The 19,777-nt window shown below is 45.5% G+C and overlaps 1 protein-coding gene across 4 annotated transcripts in view; it reads right to left on the bottom strand.

Moving 5' to 3' along the window:
- Positions 1-1,848: 1,848 nt before the first annotated feature.
- The window catches only part of TLR5 (toll like receptor 5), a 34,067-nt gene continuing 16,138 nt past the window's right edge, over positions 1,849-19,777 (bottom strand). For 3 of the 4 annotated variants that reach the window (XM_016922392.3, XM_016922414.3, XM_054661584.1), the window contains one exon: positions 1,849-5,480. In XM_016922392.3, the coding sequence (XP_016777881.2) occupies positions 2,900-5,476 (2,577 nt within the window). In that variant the 5' untranslated portion in view covers positions 5,477-5,480 and the 3' untranslated portion in view covers positions 1,849-2,899. 4 annotated transcript variants of the gene reach the window in all.

Genomic DNA, 19,777 nt, shown 5'->3' with positions numbered 1-19,777 from the left:
ATACAAGGTGTTCTGACCAGGAGATTTCTTCAGTGTCCTGGGTGCCCCTCCCGCCCCCTAGAGCTGGGGGAAAACCATGGCTGAGCAGCAGGTGGGACAGGAGGGCATGAACCAAGCAGAGTGGTCTTTCCACAGTCTTCCTGATTTGTGGTTATACCTGTTACTGACACAGTATACTTTTGTTTTGTCTCCTTCCTTCCTTCCTTTTTTTTTTTTTTTTTTTTTTTTTTTGAGTTAGGATCTCGCTCTGTCACCCAGGAGTGCAGTAGCGCCATCTTGGCTCACTGCAATCTCTGCCTCTTGGGTTCAAGGAATTCTCCTGCCTCAGCCTCCCTAGTAGCTGAGATTACAGGTGTGCACCACCACACCCAGCTAATTTTTGTATTTTTAGTAGAAACGGGGTTTCACCATGTTGGGCAGGCTGGTCTCAAACTCCTGACCTCAAGTGATTGGCCCACCTTAGCCTCCTAAAGTGCTGGGATTACAGGCATGAGCCACCAGTGCCTGGCCCTGTTTTACTGTATTTCTTAGCACAGGGTTCCAGGAGACCTTATTCACTACAAATTCATGTGGGTTCTCTTTTCCTCCCCACCCCTTCAGCTCTCCATTCTAGCCCCGTTCCTAGCTGCTAATCCAGGCTGCCACTGTCCCACTACCCAGGAGGCCTGTGCCATGCCTGGCCATTTGAAATAGTGTTCAGGGGTGTCTGACAGCCTGTGGTCTCCTGCCCTTTTCAGCTTACCACTCAGCACCTCCATGGATATCTTGCTCTCTCAGGCCCTCATCCTCCCTGCCCCTCCAGTGGAAAGTCTAATAACAGCAGGTGTTGACATGAGGGAGGCTGGGCTTCCCAATATACTTCATTCATCCACAAGACATTTATTAAGCACATACTGTGGGCCAGGCACCAAACTGGGCCTGCGATACACAGATGAACAAGACAAGGTCCTGACTGCAGTGTCTCACAAACTAAGCCGTCCACACACATACATAAACACACTGGCACAACACAATGTCATGTATCAGTGACAGAAAATCTGTCACTGGGGTCATGAGGGATGGGCAGTCTTGCTAAACAAGGAAATTCACCTGGCAGACAAGTGGTAGGATGGGGAGAAGAAATTCCATGGGGAGGAAGAAGCATGGGCAGATGTGTAGGTGGGAAACCCTTGAATGGTCCCAAAACCATAAGTGATCTGCTACAGCCAGTGAGGGCAGGACACAGAAGACAAGGTCTTTCCTCAGGGAACTTATCTTCCAGAGAGGCGGGCGGCCGGGCAGGCTCAGAAAAAAGGAGACAGGAAGTAGTAGTAAGTGCTACTTTTAAAAGACCAGATGAAGTGTCAAGAGTTTTCACAAAAGGGAGAGAGGACTTTGGGTTAGGGATCCCAGGGAGCTTCATGGGCTGGATTTTGAAGAAAACGTAGGATGGATGCGCAGAGATGGGAGAAGAATCCAGAGGAAAGAGGTAGAGTGGGGACTGCATGGTGTGTGTGAAAATAATGCCATCGCTGGGTGCAGGGCAAGCTCGGTCTCATTGATTAGAAGTGGCCAAAAGAAGTTGGGATGAGAATAGCCTGTGTGTGTGTGTGTGCATGTGTGTGTGTTGGAGGAGTCAGGATTGAGGGGCCCAGTGAGGGGAAGAAGGTGACAGTTTGGAGAGCTGAGTCCCAGACCCATGTGTACCCCTCAAACTGCAGGAGCTGACCTGGAGTTATGCTGGACTTGGAGGAGGCAGTGTGTGAAGCTATGGGGTAATTTTGGCACAGTTTCCTTGTTTTAAGTGTTCTTAATCCTTTTGCAAAAACACACTTCTATGTTAATAAACATGAAAAAAAGAACAGAATGGAAAATACACATAGATTTCATTTAAGATAAAAAAAATACAACTTCAGTGAAATTGCAACTGCCCCCAGAAGGCCTTCAGTGTATGTGTTCTCTTGTGGTCATTAGGGCAACGAAGGAAAAGATCTGAGAAGCCCTGACATCCTTGGCCAATTTAATTTTCACAGGAATTCTATGACATAGATGCTGTTATGTGAGAAAATGTAGGTCCAGCAAGGGCATACCAAGGCCAAGGTTGCATGGCTAATACACAGCTGACTCAGAACTCAACCCAGGATCTGTGTGCGAAGTCCATGTTCTTCATGCAACAGCCTGAGCAGCTGATCAATGAGGTGTGCTAGGAAATAAAGCTGAAAAGGTAGGTTGGTGATAAATCATGGAAGGTCTTGAAGGCCAGGCTTAAATAAAGGCAGCATGTGAGAGAAAGTTCTTGGCTCACTAGGGCGAGACCTGGAGAAGCTGAAGGTAAGAACATGAAGTGCAGTACAGCCACAAGACAGGTAGTGACTCATTCATTCCAGCTTCATTGGGGCCACCTCTTATCTATAAGACAAAGTGTGACTTGCACTCAACAGTGGCATTGTTTCTGTGGCAAAAGAAGGAAATGTGCCTCTGCTTCTGTTTGTTTTCTACTTAATGTTGTTTTTGCAGAACACAGAGAACGCAGAATCATGGACCATCCCATTTTTTAGCTGAATGCTAGAGAAAGCACGTCAGCCATCTGCAACTTCTCCCAAGGTGCCCTTCCCATGATTAGGATACATTCCATAATCAACACAGCAGGACAGAATGGTATTATTGGATCTGAAAGAAAATCAGTGGAGACTGGAAACCTCCAAGGGCAGTTGCAATTTTCTAGATCTATTATTTTCCATTTGGAGGTTAGTGAGACAGAACATGGTGTTGATATGAAAATTGAGAGATTTATGTTGTTTTCATAGTAGCAAAAAGAAAAAAAAAACCCTCCAGAGAGGACCCCAAAATGATAACTTGGTGCAAATACAAAGTGAAGAGTTATTTGTGGCTTGAGATAAGTTGGAAATTTCTCCTTTGATTAGGAGATGGTTGCTACAGTTTGCAACGGAATGTTATTGTCTTTCTTCTTTTCTTTTTCTTTCTTTAGTATCTGTTGAGAGAGTTTATGAAGAAACCAGCCAACATCCTGGAGATCCTCAGGCCACCTCAAATACTGCTGTTTCTGTACAAAGCCTCTGATGGATTGATGTTTCATCAACTGGTACTGGGACAAGGACCCAACCACCACCATAATGAGAGCACTGTTAAGGTCAGATAAGCACCTGCCCTGGGCATAACTGAAGGCTTCAAGGCACCAGCCATCTCTAAGGAAGTGTCTGCTCACAAGACAAACAATCTTTCTACTGTTCCAGATGGCATCCTGGATATTGGCAATGCGGTTTTCTCCTGGGACAAAGTCTCTTTCTTCAAAGCACAGGTTGAATCTGTTTTCGTCACTGTATTGAGTGTCCAGGTGTTTGAGCAAAGCATTCTGCACCCATGTGAAGTCTTTGCTGCTGAAGCACAAATAGGCATCATATTTGTACATATCAGGTTCTGTGCCCTGGGGATGGTCCTTGAACACCAGTCTCTGGGCTGTCTTATAACAGATAAAACAGAAGCCCCGGAACTTTGTGACTGTGAGGATGGTCATGAGGAATAGAGTCAGAGTGACAGTGCATACAATGAAAAGGGAGAACTTTAGGGACTTTAAGACTTCCTCTTCATCACAACCTTCCGTGGAAAGAGAGAAGAGGGAAACCCCAGAGAGTGAGTCAGGGTACACACAATATATGTCTGCAGGAGGCCCAGCTATAGTGACATTGGTGTGATTAAGCCACTTGATAAAAGTGCTAAGTTCACATTCACAAATGAACTTGTTATGAGTTATATCCAAGACACTAAGTGATACAAATACATCAGGATCGGGAGCTAGGAGCTGGTTCCTGGATATGTCCAGGATCTCTAAATTAGCAGGTAAATCATTGTGAGAAAGAACTGTCAGCCTGTTGGAGTTGAGCCTTAGTCTCCTTAATGCAGTCAGATGGCTAAATACTCCTGGTGGAAGGGAATTAAGATAGTTATGATTCAAATACAGAACTTGAAGATGAGAAAGTCCCTCAAAAACATCCCAACAGAGCTCAGTTTCCCAGGCAAGTTGCAACATATTTTCTCCAAGGAAAAGCTGTTCTAAGCTGGGATTCTCTGAAGGGGTTTGATCTCCACTACAGGAGGATAAGCGATTTTGATTTAAAATGAGAATCCGGAGATGAGGTACCCGTAGGAGAAAGTAGAGAATATCTAGATTTTCTAGCCTGTTTTCTGATAAGTAGATGAGGTTCGCTGTAAGGTTGATCTTTGGCAAAGTCACTAGTTTATTGCCACTCAAGAAGATATCAGGTATGCTTGGAATAAAATGAATGGTTGTAAGAGCATTGTCTCGGAGATCCAAGGTCTGTAATTTTTCCAGGAATTTGAATGTTTGGTCTTGAATTATTCCAATGTGATTCTTTTGCAAATCAATGTAGGCTACCTTAGGTAGTCCATAGAAATTCGAACTGTAAAGTTCCCCCAGAAGGTTATATGACAAATTGAGAACTTGGAGGTTGTCAAGTCCGTAAAATGCTTCATCTGCAATCTTATTTATCTTGTTGTAGGCAAGGTTCAGAACCTTCAAATCCTTGAGTGTCTCAAAGACTCGTGAGTTCAGGGAGAAGACAAACCCATGTGAAAGATCCAGGTGTCTCACTGAACTTCTGGCCAGGCCAGCAAATGTGTTCTGGTCAGGATCTTTGATGTTATGGAAGCCAAACCCGGCACCCATGATGTGGTGGGCAAGAATCAAAGAGAAGGCCTGGCTTTTGCTGATGGCATTGCTAAAGTTTCCTGTGATGTCCACTGTCCAGCCATTTCCAGAAACATCTAGTATCTCCAGCACCATGTTTCTGAATGGGTTCATACATTTTCCCCAGTCCACTGAGACTCTGCTATACAAGCTATTAGCTGCGAGGCTAAAAAAGGAGAGCGTTTTCCCTTGCAGGGGCTCGAGCTCATGTTCACATACAAGGAATATTTGGTTGGAGGAAAAATCTATGGACTTTAAGGAATTCAACTTCCCAAATGAAGGATGAAGGTAAAGGCTACGAATCTGATTTTTGGATAGATCCAAGCGAGTTAAAGCCTTTAAATTTCTGAAATAACCATCTTTTAATACAGCATCAGAGAGACCACAGAAATACAGTCTAAGTTCAAACAGATGGAACAGTCCCTGAAAAGCATCTGGATGCAAGAAGTGTATCTTACTACTTCCCAGGTCCAAGACTCTAAGGTTGGGCAGGTTTCTGAAGGCCTCCTTGTCAATAGTCAAGGGGGTATACTGGCTCCCGAGCTCCAGCAGCTGCAGCTGTTCCAGAAAGGGGAAGGATGAAGCAGTGACTGTCCTGATATAGTTGAAGCTCAGCAGGAGCCTCTCAGTGGTGTTGAGGACCTGGGGGACCTGGGTGAGGCTGCAGAAACGATAAAAGGCTATTCGGCCATCAAAGGAGCAGGAAAGAATTCCAAACACAGGACCGGCCATGAGCACCACTCCTAGGAGAAGGTCCAGGTGGTCTCCCATGATCCTATGGAGAAGAAGGGAGAATGAAAACACAGGCATTTAAGCTCGAGGTATTGCACTGGGGTCTTCAGATCTTGGGGTATTCTCTATGATGTGCCTGCTCCCTTTGACCCCTTCATTCCTCTGACTCCACAGACGTGGCTGTTGGCAGATACAGACAAAACTATTCTTACTCTCTTTCTGTTTTTTTTGAGACAGGGTCTTGCTCTGTTGCCCAGGCTGGAGTGCAGTGGCACGATCACAGCTCACTGCCACCTCCGCCTCCCGGGTTCAAGCCATCCTTCCATCTCAGCCTCCTGATTAGCTGGAACTACAGGCACGTGCCACTGTACCCGGCTAATTTTTGTATTTTTAGTAGAAATGGGGTTTCACCATGTTGCCCAGGCTGGTCTCCAACTTGTGGGCTCAAGTGACCTGCCCGCCTCAACCTCCCAAAGTGTTGGGATTACAGATGTGAGTCACCACACCTGGCCTATTCTTGCTCTCTATCAAACACTTATGTTGAATTTTCTGTATACTAGGCACTATTCTAGGTACTTAAAAAACATTTCACTTAATCTTTTCTTTTAAAAAAAATTTTATTTATTATTCTAAATTAAAATAAAAATATAGAGATGGGGGTCTCGCTTTGTTGCCCACGCTGGTCTTCAACTCCTGAGCTCAAGCGATCCTCCTACCTTGGCCTCCCAACATGCTGGGATTACAGGCATGAGCCACTGCACCCTGCCTTCACTTAATCCTTATAATAACTCTATGTTTGTTCATTCATTCGTTTGTTTATTCATTCATGATTTGCTGAGGGGAGTTGGAGAAAACAGCAGGAAGAGACACAATGTTGCTTCACTTCAGCCGGGCACCCCGTTCCTAGCCCACAGAAAGCTCGGCTGATGAGTGGAAAATAAATTCACTGTTTTTCTCCCTTAATTTGTCTAGGCTACTGGCCCATCTCCATTTATCCGACCTTACTCCACACACGGTCCATCCCATCATGCAGAAATTGGGCACTTTCTGGCACCCCACAAAGAGCCAGATGTGATCGGTTTAATAAAAGTGTGATAAGTGCCTAGTGCTCGCCTGGCAGCTGTGTGATTGTGTGAGCGTACAACAATAAACAGAGACTGGCCCACTTGCTTAAGTCCTGTCGGGGAGCTGACCATCTGTCTGGGTTGAGTGTTTTTTTTATGGGTGCAGCAGAAATGGTGCTCAATGAATGTGTCTGGCTTATGTTCCAAGTATTGTGCTGGGTGCTATGAAGAGAAAACACACAAGGACCCCACCCGCAGAGAGCTTGGTGTCTATTATTTGCATAGCACCTCCATCTTTGGTGCCTACTATGGCATTCCATTTGCTCTAAATGTAATGAAAGGCCTCTGTTGGAAGGTAAAGGAAGAGTTATATAGCTCAGAGGGCAGGAGAATGAGAGGAAAAATAAATGAAAGAAATAGGAAGAAGGCAATGGTTTATAAAGAGCATGAATCCCATGAGACACCATCACTGGCAAAAGTGTCAACACCAGGAGAGATTAAGCCTGGAGCAGTTCACGGTGCTGGAGGTGGGCTAGCTCTGACGAGGTTGTGCTTTGTGCTGGGGCTGATGTATGGTGGGGTTTCCACAGAAACTGGGAGGCTGTGGCACACAAGCTACAGCAAATCAGAAGTAGGCATGGATGCCTGGATTGACTCAAAGTTTCAAACTCAGGCATCTAATAATTGTTAGGAAAAACTTGGTGAGAATGTTTATCACCACTCTGAATTTCTCCCCCATCTCCGTAAATGGCTTCACCGTATCCATCCAGAGTCTGAGGGTGACAACACAGCAGAGTCTTTTAAACATCATTCTTTTAAACATCCCCCCAATAGCCAATCCCTCAGCAAGGCCTGTTGGTGCCACCTCCCAAGCCTATCCACTGCCCTACTGTAAGCCGCCGCCATCTCTTTGCGTGGGCCAGACTGGAGACTCCTCACTGGCTCTCTTATTTCTGGCCTTGCTTTCATTTTCCAGCCAGCAGCCAGCATGTTCTTTCAAAAACATAATCTCGTTGATATCATTCTTCTTTGTACAGGGCCCTTCCCTTCCTTCCTGCTGTACTTGGAATAAAATCCTGTGAGTACTTACATGATTCAGCTCTTGGCTGTCTTGTCAACATTATCTTGAATAGTTTTTCTCCTCAATAACTCATTAAAAAAAATTTGCTGAGCACCCATTATGTGTCAGGCACTGTTTTATTTATTATTTATTTGAGACAGGGTCTCACTCTGTCACCCAGGCTGGAGTGCAGCGGTGCTATCTCAGCTCACTGCAACCTCCGCCTCCCGGGTTCCAGTGATCCTCCCACCTCAGCCTCCTGAGTAGCTTGGATTAGAAATGTGTGCCAGCACGCCCAGCTAATTTTTGTATTTTTAGTAGAGATGGGGTTCCACCATGTTGGCCAGGCCGGTCTTGAACTCCTGACCTCAAGTGATCCACCGGCCTTGGCCTCTCAAAGTGCTGGGATTACAAGCATGAGCCAGCACACCAAGCCTCAGGCATTGTTTTAGGAGCTGGAGATACAGCTGTGAGCAAAATGGACCAAGCCTGCCCTCATGGAGCTTACATTCTGGTGGACGGAAGAGGTGATAGACAACAAAAGGAAGAGGAAATAGGTACTGACAGGTAGAGGTAAATGCAATGGAAGAAAGTAAAGTGGGAAAAAGGAGATGGGGGTGCCATGGCTCGGGTGGTGGCTGCTGTTATAGAGAGGAGTCAGGAAAGGTGTCTCTGATGTAATGAGATTAGAGCAGGTGTCTAACGGAAGTAAGGAAAGGATGTGGAGAGGCCCAATATTTGAGGGAAAGGAGCAGCCAGCACCAAGGTCCTAGGGTGGAAGTACCAGCCATCCTGAAATACACACATGGTACGCATTCCAAACTCTTTCCAGCCTCGGGACCTTGGCAAGTGCTGCTTCCTTCATGTGAACCCTCTTCTCTCTGCTCTTAGTGCGGCGGGATCTCACATCAGTGTTTCCCCAGCAAGCCTTCTCCTGCACACACTATTTGAAATAAATCCCCCGCCGTGTTACTCTTTCAAAAACCATCTTATTTCCATCAAAGCAATGATCACAAGCTCTTAATTGTCTTGTCTATTTGCTTATTTATCATACTGTGTCCGAAATTGGTGGGTTCTTGGTCTCACTGACTTCAAGAGTGAAGTCGTGGACCCTCACGGTGAGTGTTACAGTTCTTAAAGGTGGTGTGTCTGGGGTTTGTTCCTTCTGATGTTTGGACGTGTTCGGAGTTTCTTCCTTCTGGGGGGCTCATGGCCTCGCTGGCTTCAGGAGTGAAGCTGTAGACCTTCACCATGAGTGTTACAGCTCTTAAGGTGGCGCGTCTGGAGTTGTTCATTCTTCCCATCCGGAGTTGTTCATTCCTCCCCGTGGGTTCATGGTCTTGCTGGCCTCAGGAGTGAAGCTGCAGACCTTCACAGTGAGTGTTACAGCTCATAAACATAGTGCAGACCCAAAGAGCGAGGGGCAGCAAGATTTACTGCAAAGAGCAAAAGAACAAACCATCCATGGTGTGAAAGACGACTGCAGTGGGTTGCCACTGCTGGCCGGGCAGCCTGCTTTCATTTCCTTCTCTGGCCCCACCGACAGCCTGCTGATTGGTCCATTTTACAGAGAACTGATTGGTCTGTTTTACAAAGAGCTGATTGGTCCGTTTTGACAGGGTGCTGATTGGTGCATTTACAATCCCTGAGCTAGACACAAAAGTTCTCCAAGTCCCCAATAGATTAGCTAGACACAGAGCACTGATTAGTGCATTTACAAACCTTGAGCTAGACACAGGGTGCTGATTGGTGTATTTACAATCCTTTACCTAGACATAAAATTTCTCCAAGTCCCCACCTGACTCAGGAGCCCAGCTGGCTTCCCGTAGTGGATCCCGCGTCAGGGCTAGGGGCAGAGCTGCCCGCCAGTCCCGCCCCACGCGCCTGCGCTCCTCAGTCCTTGGGTGGTCGATGGGACCGGGAGCCGTGGAGCAGGGGGCGGCACCCGTTGGGGAGGCTTGGCCACGCGAGAGCCCACCACAGGGGGACTCGGGTATGGCGGGCTGCAGGTCCCGAGCCCTGCCCCGCAGGCAGGCGGCTGAGGCCCGTCGAGAATTCGAGTGTGGTGCGGGCGGGGCCAGCAGTGCTGAGGGACCCGGGCCCCCCTCCGCAGCTCCTGGCCCGGGTGCTAAGCCCCTCACTGCCCCTGGCCACTCCGAGTTAGGGCCTGCCGAGCCCACACCCACCCGGAATTCGCACTGGCCCGTGAGCACCCCAGCCCCAGTTCCCGCCTGTGCCTCTCCCTCCACACCTCCTGGCAAGCAAAGGGAGCCTGCTCCGGCCTCAGCCAGCCCAGAGAGGGCCTCCCACAGTGCACTGGTGGGCTGAAGGGCTCCTCAAGCACGGCCAGAGTGGGCAGTGAGGCTGAGGAGGCACCGAGAGCGAGCGAGGGCTGCCAGCATGCTGTCACCTCTCAATACATATCATCTCTGTCCCCTGGTAGACTATATTCTCTATACAGCAAACAGAAAGAAACACAGTGCTCACAAAAAAAAAAAAAAAAGAAAAGAAAAGAAAAAAGAAAAGGAAAGAGTATGTTGAATGAACAACACTGCCATCAACAGAAAGATAAAGGGATTGGATCTGTTCGAGGACCTTTGCCTCAGTGCATTTTATCTGTAACACTCTCTAAAAGCCATGGCTCTTGATGGGGACAGCTGCCTCCTAGGAAGCTGTAATTTTGCAGGGATGATTTTTGGTTGTCACAGTGATAGGGGTGGGTATCTCCCCTGTAATCAAGATGTCATGATAATGTATGTCAACGAAAAGAGCCAAACTGTAAAATATTTGAAGAGATTTATTCTGAGCTAAATATGAGTGCCACATATGTGATTCTCCACACAGGCACTGGCCATCATGAAGTGATTTTCCAAAATGGTGAATAACGCTGTCAATAAAAAAGAGTCAAACTCTGGAAAATATTTAAAGAGGTTTATTCCAAGCCAAATGCGAGGACCACGACCTGTGACACAGCCCTCAGGAGACCCTGAGAACATGTGCCCAAGGTGGTCAGGGTGCAGCTTGGTTTTATACATTTTTGGGAGACATGAGACATCAGTCAAATACATTTAAGATGTACATTGGTCTGGTCCAGAAGCATGAGACAACTTGAGGGGCGAGGGAGCTTCCAATTTATGGGTAGATTTAAAATTTTTCTAATTGGCAATTGGTTGAAAGAGTTATCAATAGAGGCCAGGCGTGGTGGCTCACGCCTGTAATCCCAGCACTTTCGGAGGCTGAGGCAGGTGGATCACTTGAGGTCAGGGGTTGGAGACCAGCCTGGTCAACATGGCGAAACCCCATCTCTACTAAAAATACAAAAATTAGCCAGGCATGGTGGCGCATGCCTGAAATCCTAGCTACTCAGGAGGCTGAGGAAGGAGAATTGCTTGAACCCAGGAGTCAGAGATTGCAGTGAGCTGAGCTTGTGCCATTGCACTCCAGCCTGGGTGACAGAGCAAGACTCCATCTCAAAAAAAAAAAAAAAAAAAAAAGAGTTATCAATAGGGAAGAATGTCTGGGTTGTGATAAGAGGTTGTGGAGTCCAAAGTTTGATCATGCAGATGAAGCCTCCAGGTAGCAGGCTACAGAGAATATAATATAAATGCCTCTCATCAGACCTAAGGTTTGTGTTGATGTTAATGCTGATGGGTATAATGAGGCATTTTCAGCCTCCACTTCCCATCATGGCCTAAACCAGACTTTTAGGTTAAATTTTAGAGTACCCTGACCTAGAAGGAAGTCCATTCAGATGGGCCGGGCACGGTGGCTCACGCCTGTAACCCCAGCACTTTGGGAGGCTGAGGCAGGCAGATCACCTGAGGTCAGGGGTTTGAGACGAGCCTGGCCAACATGGTGAAACCCCATCTCTACTAAAAATACAAAAATTAGCCAGGCATGGTGGCACATGTCTGAAATCCTAGCTACTCAGGAGGCTGAGGAAGGAGAATTGCTTGAACCCAGGAGGCAGAGGTTGCAGTGAGCTGAGTTTGTGCCATTGCACTCCAGCCTGGGTGACAGAGAGAGACTCCATCTCAAAAGAAAAGAAAAGAAATGAAAAAGAAGAGAAAGAAAGTCCATTCAGATGGTTGTGTGGCCTTAGAATTTAATTTTTGGTTGACACATGCATGACAGTCCCGTACCATGCAGAATCAGCCAGCATCCACACAGCTGTAGGACGTCCTGCCCAAAGTCCCCAAGGGTCAAAAACTTGCTCAAAATTACCTCAGAACCTAACTTTGTGTTACATGCTAACAAAATAGTTTTTGCGCTGTTTTAATATATACTGAATTTTTCAGGAATGCAACTACTGTGTCAATCTAGGAAAGACTACCTTGTTTAGTTTGGACCTTAATAAAGTGTTATAAACCAAAAATAAAATTCTAAGCTCCCCAACTGACTGATGCACCCCTCTCTTGGCCAAGCACATTCCAAAAAGAACCCTGAAAAACTAGTTCAGGCCATGATGGGAAAGGTGAGGGGGTCAGACAGGCCTCATTATACCCTCCTCCCTTTGGAATTCAGGCACAACTGACCAGTGTTAACATTAAAACAGAGATCTTCAGACTGATAGAACAGACTCTTTGTAGCAATAAGATACCAACACAACAGGCCTGGCACAGTGGCTCATGCCTGTAATCCCAGCACTTTGGGAGGCCAAGGTGGGCAGATCATCTGAGGTCAGGAGTTCAAGACAAGGTTGGCTGATATGGTGGAACCCCGTCTCTACTAAAAATACAAAAAATTAGCCGGGCGTGGTAGCGGGCGCCTGTAGTCCCAGCTACTCGGGAGGCTGAGGCAGGAGAATGGCGTGAACCCGGGAGGCGGAGCTTGCAGTGAGCCGAGATCGCGCCACTGCACTCCAGCCTGGGCGACAGAGCGAGACTCCGTCTCAAAAAAAAAAAAAAAAAATTAGCCGGGCGGGGTGGTGGCATCTGTACTTGGGAGGTTGAAGCATGAGAATCACTTGAACCCAGGAGGCAGAGGTTGCAGTAAGCCGAGATCATGCCACTGCACTCCAGCCTTGGCAACAGAGTGAGACTGTCTCAAAAATAAAATAAAATAAAATAAAATAAAATAAATAAAATAAAATAAAAAGATATCAACACAACAGATAGCAGGACCTGAAAGAAACTTAAATATTTTACCCCAAAATAGAACATTTCTTTGACATATTTTGAGAGGGCGCTGCACAGTTGTCTCTTGTGGGAAAATCTATATTCTGTAGAGAATCCCCTTCGCTTTCCAGGTCTTTTCCTGATCCAGGAGGGATTTAATGAAGAGTCTGGCACATTTTTAGTTCTCATGAAAGAGACATTTACCATCTATTCTTTCTAAAGCCTGCTACCTGGAGGCTTCATCTGCATAAGAACCTTTCTTCACAACCCCTTGATTCCAGGCCTTTAGATAAAAACTTGATTCTTTCAGCAAATTGCCAATCAGGAAGTCTTTTAATCCACCTATGACCCGGAAGCCCCAGGCTTTGAGTTGTCCTACCTTTTGGACAAACCAATGCATACCCCACATAGACTGACTGATGTCTTGTGTCTCCCTACAATATACAAAACCAAGCTGTAGCCCGAACACCTTAGGCACATGTTCTCAGGACCTCCTGGGGCTGTGTCACAGGTCATGGTCCTCACATTTGGCTTGGAATAAACTCTCGAAATATTTTACAGAGTTTGACTTTTTTTTATTGACAGTGTTATTCACCATTTCAGAAAATCACTTCATGATGGCCAGTGCCTCTGTGGAGAATCAAACAATGTCACAAACAGTGCCCATCTGCATCATATGGTGGTAGCATTTATGTGTGAGCAAATTTACTTAGTCCTCATTTCAAAATGTCAAGTGTAATAAAAAAGTTTGAGAAGAGGCAGGGTGTGGAGGTTCACTCCAGTAATCCCAGCACTTGGGGAGGCCAAGGCAGGTAGATCACTTGATCCCAGAAGTTTAAGACCAGCCTGGGCAATATGGCAAAAACCCATATCTCCAAAATATGCAAAAATTGGCTGGGCATGGTGGTGCATACCTGTAGTCCCAGCTACTCGGGAGGCTGAGGTGAGAGGATAGCTTAAGCCTGGGAGTTTGAGGCTGCAGTGAGCTGTGTTTGTGCCACTGCACTCCAGCCTGGGCGACAGAGCAAGACCCTGCCTTGGAAAAAAAATGTTTAAGAAGGGTCAGTTGAACATTATTTTACTTCTCCTAAATCCAAGCATCTTCTTTATAAGTAGGTGTGAGTGTTTAACTCATTTCATCTTCTAGTTGCACATAAGCATTCACACATTGAGACATGTACCAACTCATTATAAATTACTTCCCCTTTTATTTCTTTTTTATATCCAAGTTAGGACAGTATATTGATTTCTATAAAATTATGTATGTAGGTGGATTATGTTACATCTATGAATGTCATTTCAAAACAATAAAGAGGTCATTTCAAATATTTGTTATAAAACAGAGGCCTGGGTCTGACAGTGCTGCAGTGCTGAGAGGTAAAGCTTCAAGGTCTTTTTCCACATTCCTTACAGGCACTCTGATGACTAAAGCCAGGAATTCTGCGAATCCTGTGTATTCTTTCCACCTACATAGTTTGTGATTGTTTTGTTTTGAGACAGGGTCTCACTCTGCTGTCCAGGCTGGAGTGCAGTGGTGCGATTACAGCTCACTGCAGCCTCAATTTCCTGGGCTCAAGTGATCCTCCTACCTCAGCCTCCTGAATAGCTGGGACCACAGGTGCATACCACCATGCTAGCTAATTTTTGTACTTTTTTTGTAGAGACAGGGTTTTGCCATATTGCCCAGAATGGTCTCGAACTCCTGGGCTCAAGCAATCAGCCCTCCTCAGCCTCCCAAACTGCTGGGATTACAGGCATGTGCCTGGCCAGTGTTTCTTTCTTTTGTAGGTGATGAGATTGAGTAATGCAAACAAAGTAGCCACTTTCTGTCTCAGTGAATTTCTTGTGGTTTCAAATGGGCCTCAGAGCTAATGACCTTGTATTTATAGATGACACACACAGGCAGGAGGCTGCATTTTGGAAAATGGGATAAAAGTTCAAAGTGATCTCAAATAGATAAAATGAAGACTTATTGAAAGAAAATAGAAACCAATCAGGGCAGATGAGGGTGTTACAGTTCAGAAGAAACTCCTAAAGGCAAGCACCATCCCTCCTACCTCCAAGGTTTGGGACAGGCTTTCTCAGGTGCCATGGGAGGTGCTCTGCTCTGTCCCTGCCATCCTCAATTACACATTTAGCATTGACACCCCACAGTGTTCAATAATATCAAATATGCATCATGATGATAAACCAACCTAAAAAGGGCAGAATAGAATCTATGAAGAGAGGGACAGATGTCACAATGGATGAGATGAGAGGCAGTTATTGCAATGGGCCCTAAATCCAGCTCCAGGGTTCCTGGCGTGCAATTGGAAGGCTGTGATTCTAGAAGCTGATATAATCCTGGGAGGCAGAGATAAGGGTGTGTGGTAGGAAGCATGAGCCCTCACTCAGTGGTACCTGGGGTGAAGAGTCTGAAGATGTACTTCAGATGAGACAAGAATAGTGGGGGAGAACAGGCCTTGCCACCCAAGGAGGAAAATAAATGGTAATGGAAAGACCATATTTGTATTGGGTTCCACATAACCTTTTCCACATCTTATAGTATGAAGTAGATTCTGAAGTGCCCTAACAAGGCATGTAAGCATGTTGGCTTCATTGCTCACACCTAGGATGTTATGGTGGGCTCTCATGCTCAGTCACACTGCCCATAAGTAGACAACATATTTTTAGACCTTTTGAAGTCTTGGACCCATTTGAGACTCTGATGATAGCTTTGATCCTTTTTCCTATAAAAATGCACATTTGCATCACAAACCAAATTCTGAACCCAGTTTCAGAGAATTTGCTGACTTCCTGAGGCCTGTCCATCTCCATGTCACATTGAGGACCCTTAGTTTCTGTTAAACAATCACACTTTAGGCTCTAGAACAGGAGATAGAAAACGTTTTCTCTAAAGGGCCAGAGGGTAAATATTTTAGGTTTTGCAGTCCAAACACAGACCGTAGTTTGCTGATCTCTATTCTAGAAGAAAAGAGAATAGAAAATTTGATTTCAGAAATGAGGATTTTAAGTGACTCTAAGATATAAATATGTTCCAATATTGAACTACCAGTATTTGCAGGAAAGAACAAACTTGGACCCCAAGTTGCTGACAGTTTTGCAGCTGCTATTTTATCCAAACACGAGAAGGAAATTCTCATATAATGAAACCAGAGAAATCCCTGCAGACATGGGAGTGAGAATGCCAGCTCTGAAGAACAGTTACATTTTTTAGTTTAAATTCTTTGTTTTTATGGATAACTCAATGCCGGTTCCCAAACATGCCACCAAACTAGGTGACCTTGAATTTGTGGTAAAGATAAGTGAAAGACAGCCCCAAACAAAATATGTTCCAGGATACTGAATTTTCAAGTACCTAATAGGGAAGCTAAAATGAAAGTAAGTAAGGTGGATAAGGCCCCTGAACAAATGGATGTGAAAGAACATTACCTGGGCTTATGTCGTATTACAAAGATACCACGCAGACCGATTTCTTTATGAAGTACAGAAAGGCATGAAATAACGAGATTTTTGTCTCTGAAGTAGATCTCTGTGGGTTAAATGGCAGGACAGGTGAGCAGAGGAACCAGGTGAGCAGGTGAGCAGAGGTGTGTGCAGCGAGGCAGTTCCTGCAGATAGCCTGGGAAGAAGTACCATCCAAAAAGAAGCCAGAGCTAAAGTGGGCGGAAGTAAATCTTGAATGAGCACTGGGATTGGGGAATTCCAATCTAAAGAGGAGAACCAGGCTGTGAAGTTGTTCCAGACCCGATCAAACCTCAGTGAGACGAGAGTTCAAGAACGGTGTCCACGCTGTTGAGGTTGCCGCTGCAAAGGCGCCCGACCCCAGCGGAGGAGTGCGCCATCTAGTGGTTATAGAGGGAGGAAAGGGAGGGACAGGAACTAAAATTCTCAAGGGGGCAGTGAGCTGCTCACTCATTGTTAAAAGGATGCTAAAAAGCAATGTGTATAATTACATCTACAGTTAGTTCTTCTATCAGGTGACATACATTCCTTTTTACAAGTCATTACACTATGCAAAATCACACAATAAAAACCACAAGGCTCATGGGAAAAATAGAGCTAGGGTGTTTAACACTTGAAAACTTAAGAGTGGCATATAAAGAAAGGATTGGGCCAGGCGCTGTGGCTCATGCCTGTAATCCCAGCACTTCGGGAGGCTGAGGCAGGTGGATCACCTGAGGTCAGGAGTTCAAGACCAGTCTGGACAACATGGTGAAACCTATCTCTATTAAAAATTCAAAAATTAGCTGTGTGTGGTGGTGGGCGCCTGTAATTCCAGCTACTTGGGAGGCTGAAGCAGGAGAAACCCTTGAGCCCAGAAGGCAAAGGTTGTAGTGAGCCAAAATCATGCCACTGCACTCCAGCCTGGGCGACAAAAGCAAGACTCCGTCTAAAAAAAAAAAAAAAAAAAAAGAAAAAAAAAAAAAAAAAGGATTGGAGCCCCCTTAAGGTAGCACAGTTTTAGCCAAGTTAAATTCTTAAAAATACATAATACAGCACTTGACTTTGAAAATGACCTGCAGTTTGCTTGTGGAAGTGGACATTCTAAAGATTGCAGCTTGTGAGTTATTTTATTTTTAATTTTTGAGATGAAGTCTCGATCTGTCACCCAGGCTGGAATGCAATCCAGCTCACTGCAGCCTCCGCTTCCCAGGCTCACGTGATTCTCCTGCCTCAGCCTCCTGAGTAGCTGGGATTACAGGTGTGCACCACCATGCCTGGCTAATTTTTGTATTTTTAGTAGAGATAGCCTTTCACCATGTTGCATAGGCTGGTCTCGATCTTCTGACCTCAGGTGATCCACCTGCCTCAGCCTTCAGAATTGCTAGGATTACAGGCCTAAGCCACCGTACTTGGCCAGTGAGTTATTGTGAATGGGGGAAGAAGGGTTGTTTGATATCAGAGGTGAAGTTACAGCAACAGATGTGGGTGCATGTGGCTCAAATCACACATGGAGAATGAGGTAGCTGACTAATATTGGAGGTGTATTTTGTGTATTCTTTTGTGTTTTGGCACAGCTGGGTGCAGTTTTCTGCCTTTACATGCAAGAAATTGCACATAAGCAAATGTGAAATTCACATTCTTGAATATGTTAATATTATTCTCCAGCATATCAATAGTCTTCCCTAACACATTAATATTGTTCCCTAATACATCAATCATGTTAGAAACAAATTTACATTCCAAAACAAGCGTTATAGCAGCACTGACTATACTCTAATGCAAGGATTACAGTTCAAATTAAGAGTAGAAAAGATGCAGGTTCTCTATAAGATTCTACCCCCTGCAGCTGCAAGGCAGAGTATGGAGAACCCGTGGGACTGTCTTGAAAATCAGCCCTGGGAATGAGTGCAGACTCAGAACCTAACGAGCTCAGGGACTTGGGCAGAGTGTGTCACCTCTCACACTCTCAGTGTTCTCATGTTTCATTGAAAGACTTAACAAGATTAGTAGCTCTCAGCCTTGGCTACACACTAGAATCACCTGGGAAGTCTTCAGACCCAGGAAGCCCAGACTGACCACAGATGCATTAAATGAGCCTCTTTGGGATTGGCGGTGGTTGGTGGTGGTGGTGGTGGTGGTGGGGGGGGGGGTGTGGTGGTGGGGGGGGTGTTGTGGTGGTGGTGGGGGGGTGGTGTGCTCTCTCAGGAATCTGTATCCTTAGCCATTGTGTGAATTTTATACACACTCAAATTTGAGAATCACTGATGGAAACCAATGGTTCTCAAACTTGGCTACACAGTGGAATCACCAGGGGACTTTAAAAAAATACAAGCGTCTGGGTCCCATCTGAGAAAGGCTGATTTAGTTGGTGTGGAGTGTGGCTTGGGCATCCAGGGTTGTTCAGAGTCTTCAGGTGACTCCACCAGCAGAGAGTCTGATCACCTGGTCTTCTGGCTGCAACCCTGACTGCACCTTAGAACCACGTGGGCTGCTTAAAAACAGTACTGACTCAAAAAATGAAACACAGAACTAACTGTCGCATGACCCAGCAATTCCACTTCTGGGTGTACACCCAAAAGAACTGGAAGCAGAAGCTCAACAGATATTTGCACACCAATATTCATAGCAGTATCACTCACAATAGTCAAAGGGTGGAAACAACCCAAATGTCCACCAATGAATGAATAAATGAACGAAATTTGTTGTCTATATAATGGGATATTTTTCGGCCTTAAAAAGGAATGGAATTCTGACACATGGTACAAGACGGATAAACTTTGAAGACATTATGCTGAGTAAAATAAGCCAGTCACAAAAGAACAAATATTGCATGAATCCACTTACAAGATATCTAGACTAGATAAATTCAAAGAGACAGGAAGCAGAGCAGAAGTTACCAGGGGCTGGGAGGGGAGGATGGGGAGTTAGCGTTTAATGGGCAGAGTTTCAGTCTGGGATGATGAAAACATTCTGGAGACAAACAGTGGTGAATGTACTTAATGTCACTGAACCGTCTGCCTAAAAATTATTAAAATGGACATTTTTTATAAAATGAAAATTATATGTCTATTTTACCACAGTTAAAAAAATTAAATTAAACCCCCAAAACCCACTACAAATACCCAAACTGGACTTCTCAATATTCCAGTTCCACAGGCCTCTGAGGCCTGGAAAGTGCATTTTATAGCCATATCCCAGTTACTCTGATGCTAGTGGTCTCAGGCCATGCTCTGAGAAGTGTTGGTCTAATGGATCCCCTCCAACTCAGAAACCAAGTGATTCTCTTAGAGGAAGAAGGGCTGGTAAGAAAATCCGAGGGCTGTTGAGTATTGGGTTTTTATTATTAAGGCTGATTTAACTTGTATCTAGGGCTTTGAGGGGGAAAAACAGAAACAGAACAATCAATGCAGGCTTCAATACTCCTGCCAAGCACTGTTAATTAAGTTAATGAGGCCAGAGGGAGAAGGGTCAGTATCCCTTTCATTTGAGCTGAATTCATTTAGCTTTAATCCCAGCCATTAGCTGGGCTGGTTCCCTTTCTTGAGTTCATTGCCTGGACAGCAGAGCTGCTCACCTATGCTTGGGGAGTTATGGGCCGTGGTGTCTCTGCAGCAAACACACAGCCTGCATTTCGGGGGTGCCTCTGTTCCTG

The sequence above is a fragment of the Pan troglodytes genome, chromosome 1 (genome assembly GCF_028858775.2).
Source record: "Pan troglodytes isolate AG18354 chromosome 1, NHGRI_mPanTro3-v2.0_pri, whole genome shotgun sequence".
Lineage (NCBI taxonomy): Eukaryota > Metazoa > Chordata > Mammalia > Primates > Hominidae > Pan > Pan troglodytes.
Note: the sequence above shows the minus strand (reverse complement) of the source record. Positions and strands in the feature narration are given on the sequence as shown.